At 36.3% G+C, this 22,971-nt stretch overlaps 1 protein-coding gene across 2 annotated transcripts; it reads right to left on the bottom strand.

The window, feature by feature from the left end:
• dnajc15 (DnaJ heat shock protein family (Hsp40) member C15) lies at nt 1–21,214 on the bottom strand. Of its 2 annotated transcripts, none has more exons than XM_031895874.1 (7): nt 20,596–20,629; nt 20,356–20,480; nt 14,075–14,126; nt 12,001–12,074; nt 11,786–11,862; nt 4,958–5,028; nt 1–1,202 (listed from the first exon to the last, which is right to left on the bottom strand). In XM_031895874.1, exons 1-7 carry the CDS (start codon nt 20,612–20,614, stop codon nt 1,132–1,134), a joined length of 489 nt encoding a protein of 162 aa, XP_031751734.1. In that variant the 5' UTR covers nt 20,615–20,629; the 3' UTR covers nt 1–1,131. The 2 variants fall into 2 exon arrangements, with proteins under 2 accessions (XP_031751734.1, NP_001005145.1); NM_001005145.2 differs by lacking the exon at nt 20,596–20,629 and adding an exon at nt 21,179–21,214 and having other exon boundaries at nt 425–1,202.
• Between the last annotated feature and the right edge of the window lie 1,757 nt (nt 21,215–22,971).

Below are 22,971 nucleotides of genomic sequence, written 5' to 3'. Positions count from 1 at the left end.
TACAAGCAAAATAAGAGATTTATTACACATACACACAAAGGCATATCCCATTAACTCCACAGGACTTAGATTTGCTCCTGAATATGATATGGTTCTCCACTGAGTTAGCCATGAGAATGCAGAACACGTTTCATTAGTCTTATGGCCACTCAATGAAAAATTCCCTGCACCTGCACTTAGTAGAATGTTGGGGGGTTCTTTAGCTAAGGCATTATGTATTATAAACATAACATGTAAAGTGCAGTACAATCTACAATAAACAAACACTATAAATTCAGTAGGCATGGTGCAGCGTCTTATATAGCTAAAAATTTATATTCTCTCTGATATTAATGTCTTGTTCATTAGGCAGCTGTTGAATGTGGGGAAAATAATTTAAAACAAAAACACAAAAGATAATAAAGGATTTTATTACTTATTTAATGTTTCAAATTGTATGGGAGCTGGTGCAGAAACAGCAGAGGTCCAAATTATAGAGAAGATTGAAGCCTCCTAATTGCATTTATTGTAGTTGCTAGCATTGTCACCCAAGAGTATCTACAGCTCTGGAACTGTGTTTTGTACATTCTTTCCAGCTTACATAGAAAGGATTTGGCCTTGGCACAGATGCAAAGTGCTGGAACACATCTGCATAAATCCTGAATTCAATATTGTTCCATGTTGCAGTGCATAAAAACACTGCTAATTCAAAATAATCTATGGAAAGTATGGGATTCTGTATAAAAAAAGGTTTTGAATATTTTGAACATGAAAAAACCCAAAACTGTTTATCATCATAATGATACTTATATTAACATCAACTGGTATGTACTGTCATTATTAAAGATAAAGAAGCAAACCAATCTCATATGAAGAACTGCTTACAGTAGGATACTATAAGAAATGGCAATGCCATATTTTAGAGGTTTCTAGAGGACAGTTGTGTATCTGACAAAAGCGTCACCAATAGCATCCAGTTCTTGGGACCCTGAAACTAAATGGCTTGTCCCTGAAACTTCCTCAAAATAAATACAGGTATAGTTGGAACTTGGAATAAAAAGAAGTCTGGAAGTGCAAATAACCAGCATAAATACTTTACACTGAAACACATCAATTAGTAACAGGCCTAATGCAAGTTATAATTTATCTCTATCAAGGTTTGGTAGTGGATTCCAGTAAGTCCTTTGCTTCATTGATCTTCATTGCCATATAAGGAGATCCACCTGTAAGAAGAAGCAGAGATTCAGAAACAATTAAAGCGATTCTGTTATAATTTTTATGGTATACTTTTTATTACACTGGTTACATAGCAAATAATTCACTCTACCATTTAACATTTTATTCTAGAACCAGCAAATGTATTTTTTTTAGTTATAATATTGGTGTGTAGGTGCCATCTCAGTGCATTGTGCCTGAGTCTGAGCTTTCAGAAGGAGCCAGCGCTACACATTAGAACTGCTTTCAGGTAACCTATTGTTTCTCCTACTCCCATGTAACTGGAGGAATCCCAAGGTGGACTTGCATTTCTTACTACTGAGCACTGATATCTACTGGGAGCTGCTATGTTGCTCTCTTCCCATTGTTCTACTGATCGGCTGCTGGGAGGTGGATGATATCACTCCAACTTGCAGCTCAGCAGTATTGTGTGAATGAAGTTTATCAGAGCACATGTCTGTTTGGAACCCATATGGCTAGCCCGATGTGAAATTTTATAATTTAATATAACAAATTTTTTTTTTTTTTTTTTTTTGAAAAATGGATTTCAACACAGGATTCTGTGGAGAAGCTGATGAGTTTTGAAAAAAACATGTTTTCCCATGACAGTATTATTTTTAAATAATTTCTGCATGCAAAGAGCCCCTTCCTTTGATGATGCTTAAAATGCATCTACTTCAGGCCCTTGTTTTGGTTACTGTAGCATGGGTCTGGAATAGGAATCCAACTACATGCCAGCACAGTTTATATATGTACGATACTGCCTAGTATTCTACCTTCCTCCATAACAGCTAATGGAATTCTGCATGATTTGGCTATACCGAGTGGATATGATTTAACACAGCCTCTACTTATAGCAATACTGAGTAAGTACAGATTTAAACCATTCCCCTGCTTTGCTGTATGTATCAGCAAACAACTAATCTCTACCATATCACTGACTTGCGTGGCAGGAAATTAGTTTCCATAGCTTGCTTAAAGAAAACATAAACAATCTCATATATTTAAATTTCCCGTATTTATGGAGCTATTTATAAATGTGTATCTGTATATTCCAAAGCTTCACATAGGCAGCAATTTGTTTCTAGCATTGCTGCACTTTTGAAGTTATTAGTCATTTTCATATGGTTATTGGCAATTTCAGACTCCAATAAGTGATTTTAGTTAGGACATGTCTGCAGCTTGCAGTAAAATATGAAGAGTGCTGTAAATCTGCGAGCAGGAAAAGCAAAAATACACTTTCTCCTGGTTGACTTTTGAAATACAGTGTAATGTTTCACCATCTGCTATTTTTAAGCAGAAGCGGGAATGAGCATATGGACCTGATTTTTTACTAGCAGATGCGGTCTACTTAGATGTTGTAATAATAGTCTTTCTGTAGAATAAATCTTTTGCACTTAAAACCTGGCTAGTTACAGCCTTCCTGCTCGGGTGCTGAGGTCTATAATTTCTGAACTCTGAATGGCATTAATATTTTATGGAATGTTTACAGACGGAGAACTTATCATAGGAGAAATTATTTCTGGTGTATTACCAAAATGGATCGGATACAGCAGCATTTTCTCATTTTTAGCATTCGCAGTTATAAATAATTAATGAGATATAGCTCAGCATTACCCGACTTATATTAATGCAATGAATGTAAACCTGAACTTATGAGAGAGTAACCCAAAATAAGATTCCATTTTCATTAGGGAAGAAAGACGGTTTACAACAGTGCTTCTTAACCTTTTCATCTGACCTGAAATTTTGCTAAAAAAAAGTTTTAGGACAACTGCTCTGTTCTACTATACAACTTGGGCAGATGATGTGCAGCTATATATCCATATATCCTCTTTACAGGCCCATTTAAAAGGATTAAAAGGATTTAGTGCTGCTTATCAAATTGAATAATTACAGGGAATATGATGTACACATTATTGCGATAAACAACCTAAGTAGTTTTAGTTTTGTGTCCAACTGTTATTTTTTTTGGCATAAATCGAATGGATTATGAATGAACGGGGTCTTTATGAATTATGCTGGCTCCAGCTGTCAAAGGAAGTGGTGTACTGCTGTTCTTAATGTATAAACAATAATGATTTCATATCTGATATGTAATGTATTTTATATATAATCTCTGCAAAGTAATTTCAGGTAGCACAGAACATTTTATGTTGTAGTCTTCAGTTTGGTGATGTGCATTCCAAATGCTTTTTATATGATGTAGAAACGTATATCCAAAAGTCCACACAGCATTTCTTAAAAATGCTTTGAGGCAAGAACACATAAATTACGCCTGTCATCATTTAAAATAAAAACTAAAAAGTATCATTGAGTAGAGGTTGAGGTTAAGATAAACATTTATTACTATAATAGCTTTTGAAAACGTATGGTATAAAACAACAAAGGAGATGACAATGAGAGAAATCAAACTAAGCATGTAGGAGGATTATTAAATAGGAGCCGAATCAAGGCTGTTTTGCTCACCTAACAATTCAATTAGCATGCATAAATTATACAACATATAAATATGCAAATATAGATTACTAATTACTGTACCACACTTTTTCAAGTCACTTTCATACCCAAAAAATGTGCAGGGAGCTGCTGCCAGAGTCTGCATGTACAGCTGTCCTCCATTAAGCACTCCCCCAGGCCTATGACCGCTATATCTGTCTCCATTGTACCACTTCTCAGGACTGTGTATGGAAAACCGTATTCATTTTTTTTGGAAACAACCATTACACACTAATGAAAACTGTGAAAAAAGCTGCACTGCCCTGAGGAAATGTTGCCATCTTCCCCCAGTCCCTGACTAAACTGTGTGCCATTTGATTTGGAGAGATTAAGCAGGAAAAATGGACTGCTGAAGACCTAAATAGCAAACCAAGTATACAGGTATGGGGGCCTGTTATCCAGTCAAATGCTTGGGACCTGGGATTTTCCAGATAAGGGGTCTTTCTGTAATTTGGATCTAAAAATTTCTGTACTTTGTCTACTAAAAATGATTTCAACATTAAATAAACCCAATAGGATTGTTTTACCTTCAATAAGGATTAATTATATCTTAGTTAGGATCAAGGACGAGATTCTGTTTTATTATTACAGACAAAAAGGAAATCACTAATATCACATTAAAAATGTGAATGGTAGCTGACCATCCCATAATTTGGATCTTTCTGGATAATGGGTTTCTGGATAAGGGATCCCATACCTGTACTTTCTATACAAGCACCAAGAGCATTTACATATGGCAGTAGCTTTAGAGGGCTACCCCTACTCATAACTAGAAAATCTGGGCTAAATCTGGCAGCTGGAGGTAAGGTTACTACTAGTCCTAAGCCATGCCTAGGCATATGTAAAATCAGCAGACACCTCTTCCAGCAGAAGTGAACCCAATATTTCCTCAGTATTAATGCAGAACATATCCTCAACTGTTAAAAGAACACCTTAGGAGCAGAAGTACAAACAATAAAAGCAACAGTCTGGCTGTTTCTATTCTCTGCATTGCTGGTTCCGATTCATGACACAATGCAGCTGATAAAGAACAGAAAAAAATAACTGAATTCAGCTGCAATTAGTTAAAAATAATTGAACAACTAAGGAACATTGTTACTTTGTAAATGCATTCTATTGCTCATTAGGCTGATGCCACTCCAGGCGTATGGCGTATATTTTTCGGCTACTTTAATGTGAGCATCAATATTTTAACAAATTAAGCAAATAAACTAAAAAAAACAGTATTCATTATTTTATAATTGGAAAAAAAGTTCAACTTTACCTTTATCTGGATGATTTAAAATCATGATTTTTCGATGAGCTGCGCGAATTTTGGATTTGCTAGCAGACGGACTGTAAAAAAAGTTTTTATTATAAAACTGTATAAACTATGAAGAATATATTACAATTCAGAGTCTATTGTACAAAAAGACACTTTGCCATCTTGTGGGCAAGACAGAGAAGTACATGGCTGTCAAATTTGCACAAATATTTTGCCTACAAATCTATTAACAAACTCTATTTCCGATATCAGCTATGAAGTATTCATTAGCTGGCTTTTTAATTAGATCTTCTTTGGAATAATTTAAATACAATTCTCTTTGGTTAAGCACTTCCTGCATGCCAGGATTCATTACAATGCATTTATTAACATGTGAGCTTAGTCCTAAATACAGTGGAGAAATTCATCAGATGCTGAAAAGCTAGAACCTTATACTGTAGGGATGAATAAACAAGGCTGTACTGCAGTTATTGATTGGTTTGCTGGGACTGCTGAAGTAATACGGTTAATGAAAACAATTACAAAATACTAAGTTGTTAAATCTGTTAACAAGAAATGACAGATCTGGGTTGATAGATTTGTCAAGTTAAATGTGAGATTTAATATACTTAGAAGGGATGAAATTAGAGTTAGAGCCTAATTGCAGTATACTATAAGTTTGGGTCCAATGCTTCCTATTAGATGTAGTTAAATAAAGCATTAGTCACTAACAAAGGCCAGCTGCCAGTTCATACACACATACAATTTAGTGTTTGACATTTAAAGCAAAGCACTACATAAAACTAGCAATGTATTCTATCCAGGATTCGGCTCAATCGGAGTAAAATTTGCAAGATACGGATTAGGACAAATCTTGATTTGCTGCATTCCTATATAAAACAGCTTTCGGTTCTCTGAAAAAACAGCAACTTTCTAGTTGTAAGTACTTAAGATGTCCAAGGTCCTTAAAAGCAACTCTAGCATCATTATTTTACAAGACTGCAGAAAGAATAATTTAAAGGAGAAGGAAAGGTACAATCACTGGGGGTTGCCAAAATGTTAGTGATTGTAAGCACTTACCTTATACCCCAGCAGAGGCGGGGAAAGTCCGCCAGGTGCCCTAGGGTGGCCAGCCAGCTCAGCTCCACTGCTTCCCCCTCTCCCCACCAGGTTCCTGCCTAGCACCCCCTCACTGTTGCGCCCTAGGCAGGTGCCTCTTTTGCCTACCCCTAGTTCCGGGCTTTTACCCTAGGCCGATGCCCATAAGCAGAAAACTGCACTGGCTTGGGGTACTTGCACGCAAGTGATCCTCTTTCTCCTGTCTTTTTCTTCTCAATCCTGGGGGCGCCACATGCGCAGTACAGTAAAAAGGCCAGATTTTTTGTTAATGTTCAAGCTTTTTACTCTACTGCACATGGGCAAGCAGCATGAAGACAGAAGAAGGAAGAGGAGACACTCGCTCGCAGGCACCTTGGGGTATAATAATACATTATATAATAATTACAACCCCCCAGTGATCATACCTTCTTCTTTAAAAATGGTGAAAACAGTGAGGGTTTTGCAAAAACATGAGCACTGTTTCAAATGCCACAGTGACACAGACATCTAATCTAGAATTGCACAAAAATGTTTATTGTATGAGAAAGAAGGAAACCTACAAAAAAGGCTAGATGTGTTCTAAACTGGGAACGGAGACATGTCAACAGTCTTAGCAAATGCATATACTCTAGTGAGCCACTTAGAGGTAATGACACATTTGAAATGAAGCTGCAGTTATATTTATAACAATTTATATCCTGGCTTAACACAATACAACATAGATGGAACTATCATTATGCCATTTTAAGTTTTAACTGGCATCTCTATCAAAGGGTGTTTACTATTTAACCTCTCGCATTCCTCCAAAGTAATGTAGCTAAATCGGGTTGCAAAAAGCCAACAGTCCACCAAGTTGATCCCCAACAAATGATCCCCAGTGTGCATATGAATACATATTAACTACCTTCTAAGCACTAGTGCCCAAAACTGCGCTGCAGTTGTAAGCAAGACAGCACTTTTTTTTTTTTTGCTTTAGTAGACAATAACTGGCACTGTCTAAAGTTGTACAGTCAACAAGCCAAAATCCAATTCAGTACACCACTAACACCAGTGCTTTTTCAGAAAACTTTTCATTTACCACCACTCTTTGTAATTGATCTTTCAGCCAGCTCTCTACCCAAATATAAATTTTAAGTTCAAGACACACATTCCTTAATTTAATTAGTAACCTTTTGTGTATTACTGTATCAAATACTTTAGCAAGATCTAAGTAGATCATATTCACTGCGGCCCCACTGTCAAGGTTTCTACTCACCTTCATAGAAGGCAATTAAGTTTCTCTGATAACTGAAAAACTTGAATGAAATACAATTTGTGCCTAAAGTAGGCACTTAATCACAGGCAATTCACACTTCCTTTTCAAAGAAAAATAACTAATGAGAAACTGGCACAGACTAACTAATCAAATCAAACAGAAAAACAATCAAACTGCAGTTCTTATTTAAAGAAAAAGTTTATCCAATTTAAACATAAAATAAAACTAAATTTACAAATGAACAAGCAAAATTCCACAAGGAATATATAACTATATAAATGTGTATTTATAAGCCTTCAGTTATGGAACCTATTATCTGGAATGCTTGAGACCTACGGTTTCCCAGAAAAGGGATCTTTCCATAATTTGGATCACCATAACTTAATACTTAATTCTGCTAAAAACATTTAAACATAAAATAAGCTCTGTAGGACTGTTTTGAAAAAATACCCTCTTGGGCCTAACTTAACTTCATTACCTACTGTGGAACACTGAATTAACGACCCATTTGAACATTGTTTTGCTAGATTTTCAAACAAGTCCTTCGTTTAACTAGGTCCTTAGGTTTAATATGTAGTTTCTCAATTATTTCTCAATTTTTCCTGGTATAAAGTTTGTTTTGCTGCAGGTCTGCGGAATAAGTACCTGGACCTCCATGTATGGAAATCACAAAGTTTAGCTCTTTTGGTACTTGGGGGTGAATACCAACAATTCCTGGACCATATGTTCTAGACTTGTCTGAACATCATTCCGTTAACCAGACACTTTATATGATCAGAAAATGGTCTATAAAAATGAAGTCTTAATTTTCATGGTTTCTCTGCTGTGTAAAAGAAAGACGTTTCAAATCTCTGCTTTTTCCCTGCTCTCATTAACCAATTTACCTCCCTCTGATACAACCCTAACCCCTTTCTTGCTTAACTTTTTTTAACTATTTAGATTTTTTTTTTTTAAATGCAATTTGTATTACTGCTCATCTGATTACTTTTTGTACCTAATAAAAGTTTAAAGTAAACTGAATTCCTTCAATGATTTTTTTCTTTCTTGCTACCTTTTCTATTACAACATAATTTTACTCTTTACTCTTAGGAGTAAGGTACCACCTGAAAAGGACTTTGTAACCTGCTTCCAGTAGGATTGTGTTATTTGAGCTTTTCCGTGTATTTTCCCATAGTTTCTTCCAGTCAGGTTCTCCAAGGGTTTTATTTAATTCTTTGTTCCATGACTTAATGTATTGAAGGTTTAATAGTTAATAGTGGGATCTCCTTAGCAGGTATACTATGTGCCCTTCTCAAGTCTCAAGTCCCTCCCCCCCACTGTTAGTTTAAAGGAGAAGGAAAGGCTAAGTCACTGGGGGTGCCAAAATGTTAGGCACACCCAGTTGGCTTTTTCAATCTACTCCGGCCCCGGGATTCAGAAGACAGAATAAAGAAGGAAGAGATAACACTCGCTGCAGCTTCCCCGGGCTGGTGCGGTCTTCTCCTAACAGGAGCACCAGCCTGGGGTTAAAGGTAAGCGATTAAAGTCATTTTACCTTTCCTTCTCCTTTAAAGGGGTTGTTCCCCTTTGATTTGACTTTTAGTATGATGTAAAAGTAATATTCCGAGACAATTTGTAAATGGTCTTCATTTTTTATTATCTGTATTTTTTAAATTATTTTAGTTTTGTTCGGCAGCTCTCCAGCTTGGAATTTCAGCAGCTATTTGGTTGCTAGGATCCAAATTACCTTAGCAAACAGGGTGTGGTTTAAATAAAAGAATGATATATGAATAGAATAAAATAAGTAAATAATAATAATAGCCTCACAGACCAATAGTTTTTTTTGTTTTTTTTTTTAGTTTTTTTCCTTGGTCTGTGACCCCCATTTGAAAGCTACAAAGAGTTAGAAGAAGGCAAATAATTCAGAAACTATGAAAAAGAAATAATGAAGACTAACTTAAAAGTTGCTTAGAATTTGCCTTTCTATAACATACTAAAAGTTAACTTAAAGGTGAACCACCCCTTTAAAGGGGACCTGTCACCCTAAGAAATAATTCCAAAATATTTTGCTTGACAAACACAATAGAAAATAAACATCAGGTACACTATATAAATTATTTGAATCTTATTTATTTCAGCCTTGAAATTCACAATTGCAGCAAGCAGGCAGGTGCGATTTTGTGAATATTGTTATTAAGGCAAGCCTTGCATCCTGCCAAAATCTTGTTTCTGTGCCAGTATGGGGGGACCTGATACTCATGTCCATGCACTGGTTACATAATTAGATGGTGAGGAGGGAGGGGAAATGTGAGGAGGGCAGCAATATCTAAAAAGTTCTTAATTGAAAGTGAAATTAACTCTTCCCCACCTCTATGCCTAAGACATAGAGGCGGGGCAGACAATATATGATTGACATCTGGGATTTTTAAATAAACATATAATGGGTATGGATGTGTCAATAAAAAGAAATTAGTTTGGGTTTCATGTTTATTTGAAAGGGGCTTTAATAATACAGCTTTTTATGCCTGGGTGAAAGGTCCACTTTAAGGTTACTGCCCATAAAAATACATTGTGTGTAGTTTAGCAGATAGCAGTTAAGATAGATTCCCACACACTTTTTTAAAATATAAAATATTTTATTTGTACAGTATCATAACTTGGCATAATAGGTATTACTGCGCTCAGAAATTTTGGACACATGGAATGTGAATAAACATTCAAGTTTAGGTAGATCAAGCTCTACCTGGTGCTACCTGCAAAATGTATATATAGCATCTATGGGTTACTTTTCCAACAAATAAAACTGATGTAATTTAGAGCATATTTTAGAAAATCCTCCCCAGTGTGTGTAGCTTGCAGGGGCTGACATTTTGGTTATGAAATTGATATGCACAACAGAGTTGGGCATTTATATGCATGCAGTATCAAAGTATCTCAGGAACTTGTGACATTGATGTTTTGTCTTTTTACCATGGGAGTTAAGATGATGCAAAAAGCAAACTGATTTTAAAAACTGTAGTAAAAAACATTGAGAGTCATGTATAAACACTCAGCAAAATTGCACTTTGGCAGTAACCCATGGCAACCAGTCAGAGGTTTATTTGATTCTACTTGCAGCTGGCCAAAAAAAAAAAACTAATCACTAGTTGCTATGGGGTAATGCCCAGGTGTACATTTGCCCAGTATAGATGACTCCCAATGTGTTTTACTAAAATTGTATGGTGTATATTTGTCCAGTGTTTATAAATAAGCACCACTATCTGATATTCTGTTTGCTAATTTTGTGTACATAGACATTTACCCATTTTAAATTTATTTTCATTATTTTCATTTTTCATCATGTGCTTACTTATAGCAACATTTTCGCAAATTTTTCTTCAGCAATGCACCAATTATATTTTGGGTACGCTAAACACCACAATTTGGTACCGCTCTAATCTATAGTATCAGATATCAGAGATTAATTTAAAGACTGTGTCTGTGTACCTACATATCAGCTATATACTAATACTAGACTTCTGTGTTTTTGGTTTTTGTTTTTTTTTACAAAATCTAGAAAATGATCATTACAATAATAATAAATGATGTGTCTGTGTTTATTATAGCAGAATATCTACTTTTACAAAACAGAGGGACATATTTTGGAATTTATAATGTGTTTTGACACTGCAATGAAAAATATGTATATTTTATGTGGAATACTTTTAAAATCCCATTTTGTACTCCTGCAGGTTTTTAATCTAATAGTATTTCTATTTGGTATTGATGTGGTCGATATGGTTAGGAAGATGGTGCTATTGAAATCAGTAGGCTTTTTCATGCATATTAAAATATATATTATACACACTGTATTATTATTATAATACAATAATATTATTTGTCCTGAAAAAAGCATTATATACATTTTCTTGTAAACTTACATTTACCCCTGAAATCAAAACAATGAAAAGGTGATTGGCATGTAAAGTACTACAAAATCAAGTAGCAGTGAGAGTGGTCAATTATAAAAAAAAAGTTATTTTCTTAAATGAAACTTATTTGCATGGTTAGTTACTAAGGTACACCATCCTTGGCAGAAAACATACATTGTTTTATAGTTTTTTATTATTTGTTTTTTTTCTGCCCCTTTTGCAGGTTTTAAATGGGGGTGACTGCCCTGGGAGCCATAAAACTATTGCTCTGTAAGACTACAATTTTATTGTAATTCTTACTTTTTATTAATTAAGTTCCTGTTCAGTCCATCTCTTATTCATATTTCAGTCTTTATTCAAACAACAGCCTGGTTGCAAGATAACTAAGATCCCAGCAACCATATAGCCATTGAAATACCAAACTGGAGAGCAGCTTAACAGAAAGCTAATTTACTAAAAAAAAATAAAAAAGAAAAAAAGAAAGACCAAATGCAAAGTGTCAACATCATACTAAAAGTTAATTCAAAGGTAAACATCCCATTTAACAGTTTAATTTCTCTATCAAATCTGGATGACATGCATGACTGCCGTATACACACCACTCACCTGACACCTAGAATAAGGCTAGCTTCCCGCCTATTCATTTTCTGTTCAAATCCTCCTTTGTAATAATAAGAAAGGCTCTGTTGAGAGAAAGAAAATTATATAAATGCATTGTATCAATCTCACATGAGAATATTGACATAAGATGGTCAAGTAAAGTAAATCACGTAATTGTAGTTTCATTTAGACACAAGTCTATAAACAAATGGGAAACTTACTGGGGTTGGGATTTTTTTAGCGCTTTCTGCTATAACTTGACCCAAAGGTTTCCACAGCTGAAATGCAAAGCGACCTGAAGGAGACAAAAAACAGCCACATAATTTATGAAACGATCTGCCATTAATAATGGCATGCTTCAACAGATCATGCTATTCTTTCATTTCAAAAATGAGTGTAAAGAGGTTTCTTTAGTTTACTGGTAAAGCTTGTTTGTTAGCAAAGAAGATTTTTATTTCTTTAAGGCAAAAAGCGTATTACAGCTCAAAGAACCATAGTGGAGCTTGCTGGAGTGCAGTCTATTTAAATATGTATTTTGTATGTAAGAGGCAGAACCATGCTTAGTTTTGCACCATGAAAGCAGCACTACAAATTTAAAAACTTCCAAAAAAAAAATTTCTCCTGCCCTCGAGGAAGATGTAAAAAGTATGTATTATGATCTTCCTGTTAAAGAGGATTAATCGGAAAAATAAAAATGCAATATAAGCTTCATCTCACTAAAATAAGAAACCTTTTAAATATAACCAATAACTAATTCTGCACTGTTTCCGAAATATTCAGAAACTATCTTTCTCTTTTTATCTCCTCTTCATGCAGTAGGTGGAGTCAGGTTTTTATTGAGAGTTGATCTAATACATCCTTTAGGGTGGTTGCACCCTTTTCCTGTTCTCAACATGCAGGATTTGTGCTGGAGTCACTTTTTTGAGTTAGCTCTAATACATCTGCTAGGAAAGCCACCAGACACCGCCCCACCCCCTACCAGATGCATTCAACCTACCTGTCATTCAAAATCTGACCCTGATTTCTAGGGATGCAATGAATCCACTTTTTCAGAATCCTTCCTAAAGGATTTGGGTGAATATCAAACCAAATCTGAACTGTAATTAGTATCTGCAAATTTGGTTTTGGAATCCTGGATTCGTTGCATCCCTACTGATTTCTGCATAATGAGAAAGTGAAGAGTTACAGATTGCTGAGAGGGGAACATGAAGAATAAATATTTCAGAAATTAGACAATTTTTAATTGATTGTACTTAAAAAAAGTTTACTATCTCAAAGATAAAGCTAATATTACATTTTTATTTTTACTAAAACTTATATTTTTCTGGCCTTGAAAGTTGTATAAACTCGACATGGTATAAACTGGAATTTAACTAAATTACTGTTGTATTTTTAAAATGTCATGATAATGCTTGAATCATTTGTATGGAAATTTCGGGTTTACATCAGAAAATCCCAAATTTTTTGAGCCAAAAGTAATTATTGGCGTTTAAACAGACGTTAGTTTCTATGAATGACTCTTTATTTTTTCTAAACAGGAGTTGCTCCAGCAGCCATTTTAGGAGCATTGGTGCTGTGTTTAGGTTTCACTTGAAACTGGGTGAAATAGAAAACAATGAGAGGAATTAACTTCCACTTGACACTGGAAACAGAAAACAACAAGGGGATTAACTTCCCATTGAAACTGGGTGAAATAGAAAACATGAGGGGATTTCTCTTTGAAAAATGGGTCAAGGACAGGCTGTCACTGACTATTCTATTCCTCTACTATTGCAAGCCTCCATAGGAATCAATGGTACTTGAAAGATAAAACCTGCTAATTGTTTGACAAAAAAATAGTTAACTAAACATTAATAAATCACAAATTATGGGAGATATTTTAGAAAAACTCAAATTTTTCAGGGAAAAATTCCAAACAACTGAGATTTGTAAATCTCAAAAATATCTAGTGAAAAAAAATCGACTTTTTCTTAAAATTGCTTAGTAAATGTGCCCCTTAAAGTTCAACATATTTTATACTTCTAAAACATTGCTGGGTGAAAAGTGGTGTTTTAACCAGTGAGGTGTTATCTTGATGGATGGATTCTAAACCATTAGGCACAATGGTTTTACCCTATTTAAGTTGGACAAAGTACTTATATTTTTATAAGTGGATCTATATTGGAGGCAATACAGGAAAACTTAAACATTTTGTAATATAGCGTGGATTTTTAAACCCCTAGGAAATAACTTTTGCAGAAGGAAACCGTGGTTACATGTTTACGTAGTTCTACGTGCACATAAAGAATTATTTACCTGCAAAAGCCGCAGCTGCAACACCAAGTCCCACCGCTATTAATGTTCCACCCTAATGGGGGAAAAAAAAAAAAAAACAATCATCATCTTCTTAAAGAACAAATGGACATCTTATTTGTAATATAAAAACATGCAATGCAGCCTCATCTGAATTATTTGCAAAGCACACATATAGTATTAAAAACTACACCATAACAATCATCACAGTATGCCTTTAAGGACTGCAGGAATTCTGACACTAAAGATAGAGAACTGTAAATTACCACACACCAGGAATCATTTTATACCATCTGTTGATCAATTATAGAAACATATAAAAAACGTAAAAACAAAAATTAAATTGTTTCTGTAAATTATTATTTTCAACCTTTCACAAACCACTATAAGTTATTGTTTTATAGATCATACTTTAGAGTACCTTTTATAAAGGGGCCCTTATGAATATTAAGCACAGAACACTGTACTACAACATCACATCTTCTCCCGTGCATCTTGCAGAGCGTTAGTTAAATATATCACATATTAGCAATGAGTGAAAGTTGGAGCAGTAGGGAAACCATCTGCTTCATGCCCAGCTGGAAGACTATTAATGCTAAAGCATTTCTAAATAAAACAAAAATGATTTACTAATTCTTGTTTCTGACATTTCTTATTCTGCTGAGGTGTCCATTCTGGATTTTTATGCTCATTCTTGTGTTTTTTAATACCTTCTACAGTGTATTTTAAATTCCATGAGCAGAGCAGCTGATTTTATTTCAGAACGCTATAAACATGAAAATTGACTTGTCAACTGCAGCAATTAATGCACCAGGGTTTCCTGTGAACAGGGGGCAAAATAAGTCGAATGCTACTAGTATTTAAACATATCTTATAGGTGATATAATAATACCGATTTAATTAAAATATCTGCTTTAAGAATGGAGAATAAATTTGACTTCTTTGCACTAAGAAAGCTAATATTGCCATATTCTTACACTAGTTAGTGTGACCCATCAGTAGAGCTGAGAGTATTCACTTCATGTTCATACAGGTGCACAGCTGGTTCAGTGACTCATTGCTGGGATTGGTTTCTAACTGATTTAAAAGGATTCTGCCATGATTTTTATGGTGTAATTTTTATTACACTGTGTACATTGCAAATAATTCATTCTACCGTTTACAATTTTATTCTTGATCCTGTGTTTTCAGAAAGAGCTGGCTCATCACAATGCATCTGCTTTCAGATAAGCTATTGTTTCTCCTACTCAACATAACTGGAGGAGTCATGGTTGAAGTCATGGTGCTTTCCTATTGAGTGTTATTCTCATATCTCATATCATATCATGGGAGCATTTTTTGCTTTCTTTGAAACTAAGAATATGTCTAGCCACATGTCAAATTACAAAACTACATTTTAAAAAAATGTGTTTGCTCTTTTGAAAACATTTTTCAATGCAGGATTCTGTGGGAGAAGTGCTATTAATTGATGAGTGTTGTGAAAAAAAACATGTTTTCCTGTGACAGAATACCTTTAATTTCAATCTTATGATATCTATCCTGAGATGATGCTTTACTAAAAATACACTTAGGGCCAAATTTACAAAAGCATGAACGCTCCGAGCGTATTTTCGCCGAATTTTTCGGGCATCCGCACAACTTTTTCGTACGCTTGCGTGAAAAAATTGGAAAGGTTTTACCGCTGTTTACAATGGTTCACTATGAAAATTTTGTGACTTTCGGATCGCCAATACGATATTATTGTGACTAATACGATTTTTTCGTAACCATTTTCGGGATATTTGCGAGAAATTCCAATTTGAATTTTTCCCCTTCAGGATTCGAATTTGTGGATTAGTAAATCTGCCCCATAGTATATTCACTTTTTTCCACTTAAATATTTCCCTTCTGTTATCAGAAAATGTAAAAGAAAAATACATCTGAATAGCTATGTTTGCTAGATATTGTAATAGCACACCAGTCATGGTTACATATCAGAGAGGATAAAGATCTGAAACACAGACTTGCTTGCTGAATTCTAGCACTTTTAACTGACTCCTTGAAGAGTTGTAGGAATCAGTCCTTGAAACAGTTACATTGTTTTCTACACAAATAAAGCAATTAAAATATATCTGTAACTAAAAACTGTTCCGAAACCAAAGCCAGTAACCAAACATAGGCAGTTATTCTATGCTTTTGTAAAAAACGTCAAGGTCTAGCACAGCAAAAAGCATTACAAACCCAGGATTTATTTTATTAAGATAAAAAAAATGTTGCAAGAAATGAAGCATGAAATTGCAATGGCACACTGCTGTTCCTTCTCTTGCTGGCCACTTTTCTGCACAGTTTCTCACAAATATTTAGTCATCCATTACAAATATTTACACCTTAAACTTTGTCATAAAACGGCAGGTTAAATGATATGTTGAAATGCTCTCAAGAGGCCAAGGATGCAGATTTCTTCAGTAGGAGCATATTGTTAATAAGTGGCACTGACAGCCACAGGCAGGCCTGGAATGGTAATCAGTAGATTGGTAGATAGGAGCTACTATAAGATGCCATAAACAGACACTATTTATTGGTCCTGTGGGGGCATCTGTGTACATATGCTAGAGCATACTTTGAATCTCAGCCTAGACCTGGATGCAGGCATCAATTTTATAGTTATATAAATATTTCCACAGTGTCTCTATAAGGTGCTTATATTCACTATTTCAATCTGTGAATAAATTGAAGAAAAAAAAACAAACTTTGATGTGTTGATATGGGAAAAGGACCTAGGAAAAGCCTAGCAGCAACCACTGAGTCGCAGCTAGAATGAGAACTTTGGCGAATGGGCAAGCTTTACACTTCATAGATATTGCACCCAGTATATAAATTTGTAAAACTAAACAGAGACACAGATGTTTCACATTAAGCAAGTTTGCACACAAATTTGGGTTGATTTGCAATTAAATGACTATGAAAGTGCAATTTACTGGTCAGTTTCCATTAGTCAGGCACCCCCCAGTGAGTATAATTGCTAACCATGGACCCAGGGTAATTTCCTGGAAGCGCTGTGTTGCAAGCTTTATGGATTTCCCTGTTATCCCTAGCAGCAGTCCATGGCCGAACTGTAACCAGTATTTCACATATCCATGGGGCAGTTTCATCCCTTTTAGTGTTGCAGGACAAGCCATACAAACAATGCCTGCAAAAATTTGCACCTTGCTTTGATGGATTTCATGTATGACCTTATTTGCCTTATTAAAAAACTCATATGTACCCAGGCCTATGGGAGTTGGCAGGCTATTCCAACTTATAGACAAAGAAATGGTTAATCCCCACAGGACGGCTATGAGAGGTCATAAATGGAAGGTGATTTTTTTTGTTTGTTTGAGGAGGCTAAAGTTGGTCATACACACACTGACTTAAAGGACAAGGAAAGGCTGCTTCTCAATTTCATACTATATGATAGAGGCCCCTTGTGTCTACCTGATCACTTTTTTTTAAAAATACCACTCCTGTCTCTCGTAGTGCAGTCTTAAAGTTATCGTTAATACCCCGTAGTCACAGTCACCATTTTATTTTAAAAGATGTCATCAACAAGGCACCCGTGAACTAAATGCGCATGTGCCGAATTTGTGCCACCCCCTGGACGTGAACAAGTCTATGAAGCTCGATTGTAGACGGATGTCGCCATGGTCCAGCATGTCACCATCACAACCATACTAGGCTGCTGCCATTGGTGCGTGCTTGAGAGGGGAGATCTTAGCAGGATTAAGCGACTGCTTTGCTAAAGTAGTAGGCACACTCCTAAAGTTTTGTAATGCACATGTATGCGCTGCCTGTTCTTTATGATTCTGCACATGACCACCAGTCTTGATCTTGCTGAAATGGGAGTTGCATCTTGGGAATTTTTGTTAATGAAGTCAACAATTTTGCCAAAATTTCAGAGACTGAACTAAAAATGGGCTTAATACAGAGGGGAATGGCAAGGGCAGATGGCATCACTATAGGTATGGCTTTAGATGGACTGTAACTCTTTCATAGCCTTTCCTTGTTTAAAGGAACAGTAACACCAAAAAATGAAAGAGCTTTAAAGCAATAAAACTATAATGCACTGTTGCTCTGCACTGGTAAAACTGGTGTGTTTGCTACATTAACTCTACATTAATTTATATAATAAGCTGCTGTGTAGCCACGGGGGCAGCCATTTAAGCTGGAAAAAAGGAGAAAAGGCACAGGTTACATAGCAGATAACGGATAAGTTCTGTAGAATACAATAGTGTTTTATCTGTTATCTGCTATGTGCCTGTGCCTTTTCTCCTTTGAATGGCTGCCTCCATGGCTACATAGCAGCTTATTTATATAAATTATAGTAGACTTTCTGAAGTAAACACACAACTTTTACCAGTGCAGGGCAGCAGCACATTATACTTTAGTTACTTTTATACACCTTCATTGTTTGGTGTTACTGTTCCTTTAAGGCAGCGGCACACAGGGAGATTAGTCACCCATGGTTAAATCTCAGGTACTGGAGGCAACTAATCTCCCTAAAACGCCTTCCCACCAGATACAAAGCAAATCTCCGGTGAGAAGGGACACAAGCTGCTTTGTTTCCGAAGTCACAGTTCCTCCTGCAGGAAATTTTGAGCAACTTCAGAAAACTAATCAATGCATACTCCCCTGAACATTGGGTAACAAATACTGAGCCAGTTTAATGTATTATGTCCCTAGAAAACAATGTAGGATAAATGCAATGCTAATTCCATCTATAATAAGTAACACAAAAGACAGAATAAATGCATTATAATTTTTGTGTGTGTACCCGCAACAAACATAGTAGGAAAAATGTTTGTTTTTTTTAGCTTATAATGCTTATTAGAACCGAAGTTTAATCCACAGAGAGTGGTTACAGCAAGGTAAGCGTTAATGCTGTTATGGTCAGAGATGCTGCAAAGTCATTACCACACTGGGACTATAAGAGTTGTCTAAAGGTAGTGTTTATGAAGGTCAAAAAAATAATTAATAATAACAGAAGTATTTGTTTGCCTGTAACTACCATTATTCCTGGGTCAAACAGTTTGGGTGAAAGTGGAAGCTAATTACCTTCAGTGTTAGCAGCAACAACTTCATAAACAGGAATTCCAGCATTCTGTAACATCTCTTTCAATGCTGTTGGTTTAAGCCCTGATACAACCATGCAGGAACTGGACTGGCAGGAGAGTGGTTCAAAGTTCACCCTCTGACAATCCAATTCCAGTGATACCGGGACTTAAACTCTCAGGGAAAACACAACTTTAAAAGAACAAACCACACTCATCATATTTGACATTATGGTCCCTTTTACAATCTCTCTCTCTCCAGAATTAGAATGGCCCCACAGGGGAGAGGAATGCTGAATTTTATAAGGAAAAAGTCTTTACATGTTAGAAACAGTATTTTCTATATTACAGGCAGGGACATAATTCAAAAACTATAAAAAAAATAAATAAATAATGAAGACCAATTGAAAAGTTGATGTATTCTATAACATACCAAAAGTTAACGTAAAGGTGAACAACTTCTTTAATATACCAGGATAATGTTGTGCAGTTTTATACTGGAACATGAAGGCCCATGTGACCTGAACATTTCAACTCAAACCCATATTTCTATCTGCCAGGACATGCAACACATAAAAACTTCAATTCTACCCACAAATGATTCCATGGCAGGCAGAAGGGTGGAAGGAAGACATTGCTCTACCAGACCCAACCCTGAACCTTCAATTTGGCAACCAACCTGGTTTGGACTATATATAACATATCTAACATTATCTGCCTAAATCTGTGCTTTAGTTGCTGTTCCAGACTCCTCCTACATTTGCAGGTGAAGGCTACTGTGATGTAATAAAAGATGCAAAGTTTGCTTATGTCTTCTATCCCATAAGTAGCAGTAAATACTCCTTGTGTATCAGTCACTATGGGTTGCTAGCCCAGTGCTTATTACATCTCCCCCCAACGCATGTCAAATAAAAGCGAAGCACAGCTGAAAATGACCTTGGCTACATTATGGTTATGTCCTACTGGGGACATGAGTTACGATGAGAAATACGTTTACGTTGCTCTACCACGTTGGTTTCAGATAAGCAGTCAGCTAGATATACAGGTCACTTCAAAACTCAGATTACACTTCCTCTAAGACGTATGTACGGACAATTGCGATATTACATAGGTACCAGGGGGAACCGTGTATAATGGGTCCAAGCAAGACACTACGGGCTTTATATACTCCCGAAGCAACCAGTGGCCACAGGGAGCCAGGCCAGCTCCATTACTCACCAGTCGTCGATCAATATCAGTGGATGAGCCCGCATTCGGACCTGGCATATACTCAGAATAGCGCAGCGCTTCAGATGTCCCCATGCCGGTGCTGGACGTCGCCATGACAGTAAGACTTACGGTGGCTGAAAGAGTCAAACTACGTCAAACTTCGTTCTATGTCGATTGCTTAGCTTTAGCAAAATATCGTTTTCCCCAATGCATTGGCAAATTGGTTGAAGAAACGAGAAATTAACCCACCAAACACGCTCAAAATCATTCATTGGCTTTTAGTTTCTACTTTTTTTCTACTACATAATTTATGGCAAGTAAACAGATGGTAATGTCCTATTTCATGAACTGTACGGGTCTGTAACACGAGAAATGAAAATTCCCACAATGTTTCAGATATCGTTCACTGAATGAAAAAATCTTCCTCATTTCAGTGAAGTATAATATTAACTGAGGAGATGGATAAAATGGAGGTGGCAGGAGTGTCATAGAGCCATACACATATAAGTGAGAAAGTGTGCCTTTCAGTGCTGAGGAGGATGCTACCATTTAATGCTGGGGGTTCAATTGCCATTTTAATGCTGCGGTCTATGTTATTCACAGTGGGTGTCCCTGCCCATTTTATAATATACAATTTAATGGTTAAAGAAGACATATAGTATAAACTAAAAAACATCTAATCTTGTAGGCAATTATGAATAAAATATGGTGCTGGTTTCACTTTGGTTTAAAAAAATAATCCTGTCTGTAAAAATGTCCCCTTTATTGAATCTCCCTTTACATCCTCTTACTTCCCTATGGTGTTTCAAATGAGGGGTGGGTGCGTCCTTACAGTCTCTGCCAGAAGCACAGTAGGAGGAAGATAGCCAATCGCAGCCCTGCAATCACAAAAGCAAAGACAGGCTTCAGTTCCCTATCAGGTCAGCCTAGCTGCCGATTGGTTACTATGCAACAGTGCAGTGTGCTGAGTGATGCAGGCCCCCTGCACAGCCTGGAAAAACAGGCAGCTGGAAGTGGGACAGATGGGCAGAACTAATGGGGTTTTTGGAGAAAATTTCAATAAATCAGCTTGAAACACAACTTTTTAAAAGCACATAGCACATATATTAGGATGAGTAAAATTTATTGACACAATATGTCCCTGCCAGGAACTATCTCAGGTGCGGGGTTGGCCAGATGGAGCCTCTGAGCTGAGTAACCCAGAATAGGCACGTTGCAGAATGGATCAATAGCAGAAGCCTAAGTAAGCCAGAAGTAAGCACAATAATTTATTGAAAAAATAATAAATGAATAGCAATACTAAGATAAGGTGGCAACAACAAAGAAATAAGAGCAAGCACATAGGCAAACTGAAGCAAGTCCTTAGGCAGGCGAGAGGTCTAGGGCAGGCTGAGTTCAATGCATAGTCGGGGGCAGGCAGCGTTCAAGCAAGAGAATGTCCAAGAGTCAGGCCAAGTCCGTATCCAGAAGGTAACAGTTACAAGCAGAGGATCAAGAAATCTGGATGTTGATACCAGACAGGACAAGGCTAGAATCAGAACAGGAGAAGGCAAGATTACTGAACAAGCTTAATGATCCAGCACTGGAAAGCACATAAGAGTCCTGACATGTCCCCTTTAAGTGCATGTACAGATATATATTTATATTTATGGTGAATGTGGCAAAAATAAGTGTGGACTTTAAAGTAGGTGTAGTCTATGCAAATTATTGGCTACAGTGTCTTAAACACCATCAGACCACTGACATATTTTACTGAATGACAAATCCCACACAGTAATTTTTTGCCTTGTAATATTTTTGTTTGAAAGCTTAAAAAATAAAAAATGTTTTTGTTACTGTGATATTAAAGCAATATGAAATATACTGCATACTTATTCCATACCTATTCATTTAAAATGATATTAAATCATTACTGTTCTCAATTTATTCCATTAATAAGAAAAAGTAGAAGTGTTAACAATCACCCTATGTGGCTTAACTCTGAGGTAAAGAAGTTAATAGGGAGAAAAAGGAAAGCTTTTAAGAAATATAAGTCAGAGGGGACAGTAGCTGCGTTTAATGATTATAAACACTATAACAAGTGTTGTAAAACAGCAATCCGGAACGCAAAGATAGAAAATGAGGAGCGCATCGCGGCCGAGGCCAAGACTAACCCCAAAAAGTTTTTTAAGTATATTAATAGTAAAAAGATGCAGGTTGAGGGTGTGGCCCCATTGAGTTATAATAACAATATGGTTACAGCGGATACAGAAAAGGCAGATGTGCTTAACCAGTTCTTTTCTTCTGTGTATACAGTAGAGGAGCCAGAGGGCCAAGTCCCACCCAATAGCTTGACTGTTGCCTCAGCTCCAACTACACAGTGGTTGGCACAGGATATGGTGCTTAAAGGGTTACACACGGTAAATGTAAACAAGGCACCTGGGCCAGATGGAATACACCCTCGGGTACTGAGAGAGCTAGGGGCAGAATTGCAGTGGCCCTTGTTTCTGATATTCTCAGACTCTCTTTCATCAGGTATGGTACCTAGGGATTGGAAGAAGGCGAATGTCATTCCCATATTTAAAAAGGGAGTAAGATCTCAGCCTGGCAATTATAGGCCTGTAAGTTTGACATCCGTGGTGGGCA

The sequence above is a fragment of the Xenopus tropicalis genome, chromosome 2 (genome assembly GCF_000004195.4).
Source record: "Xenopus tropicalis strain Nigerian chromosome 2, UCB_Xtro_10.0, whole genome shotgun sequence".
NCBI lineage: Eukaryota > Metazoa > Chordata > Amphibia > Anura > Pipidae > Xenopus > Xenopus tropicalis.
Note: the sequence above shows the minus strand (reverse complement) of the source record. Positions and strands in the feature narration are given on the sequence as shown.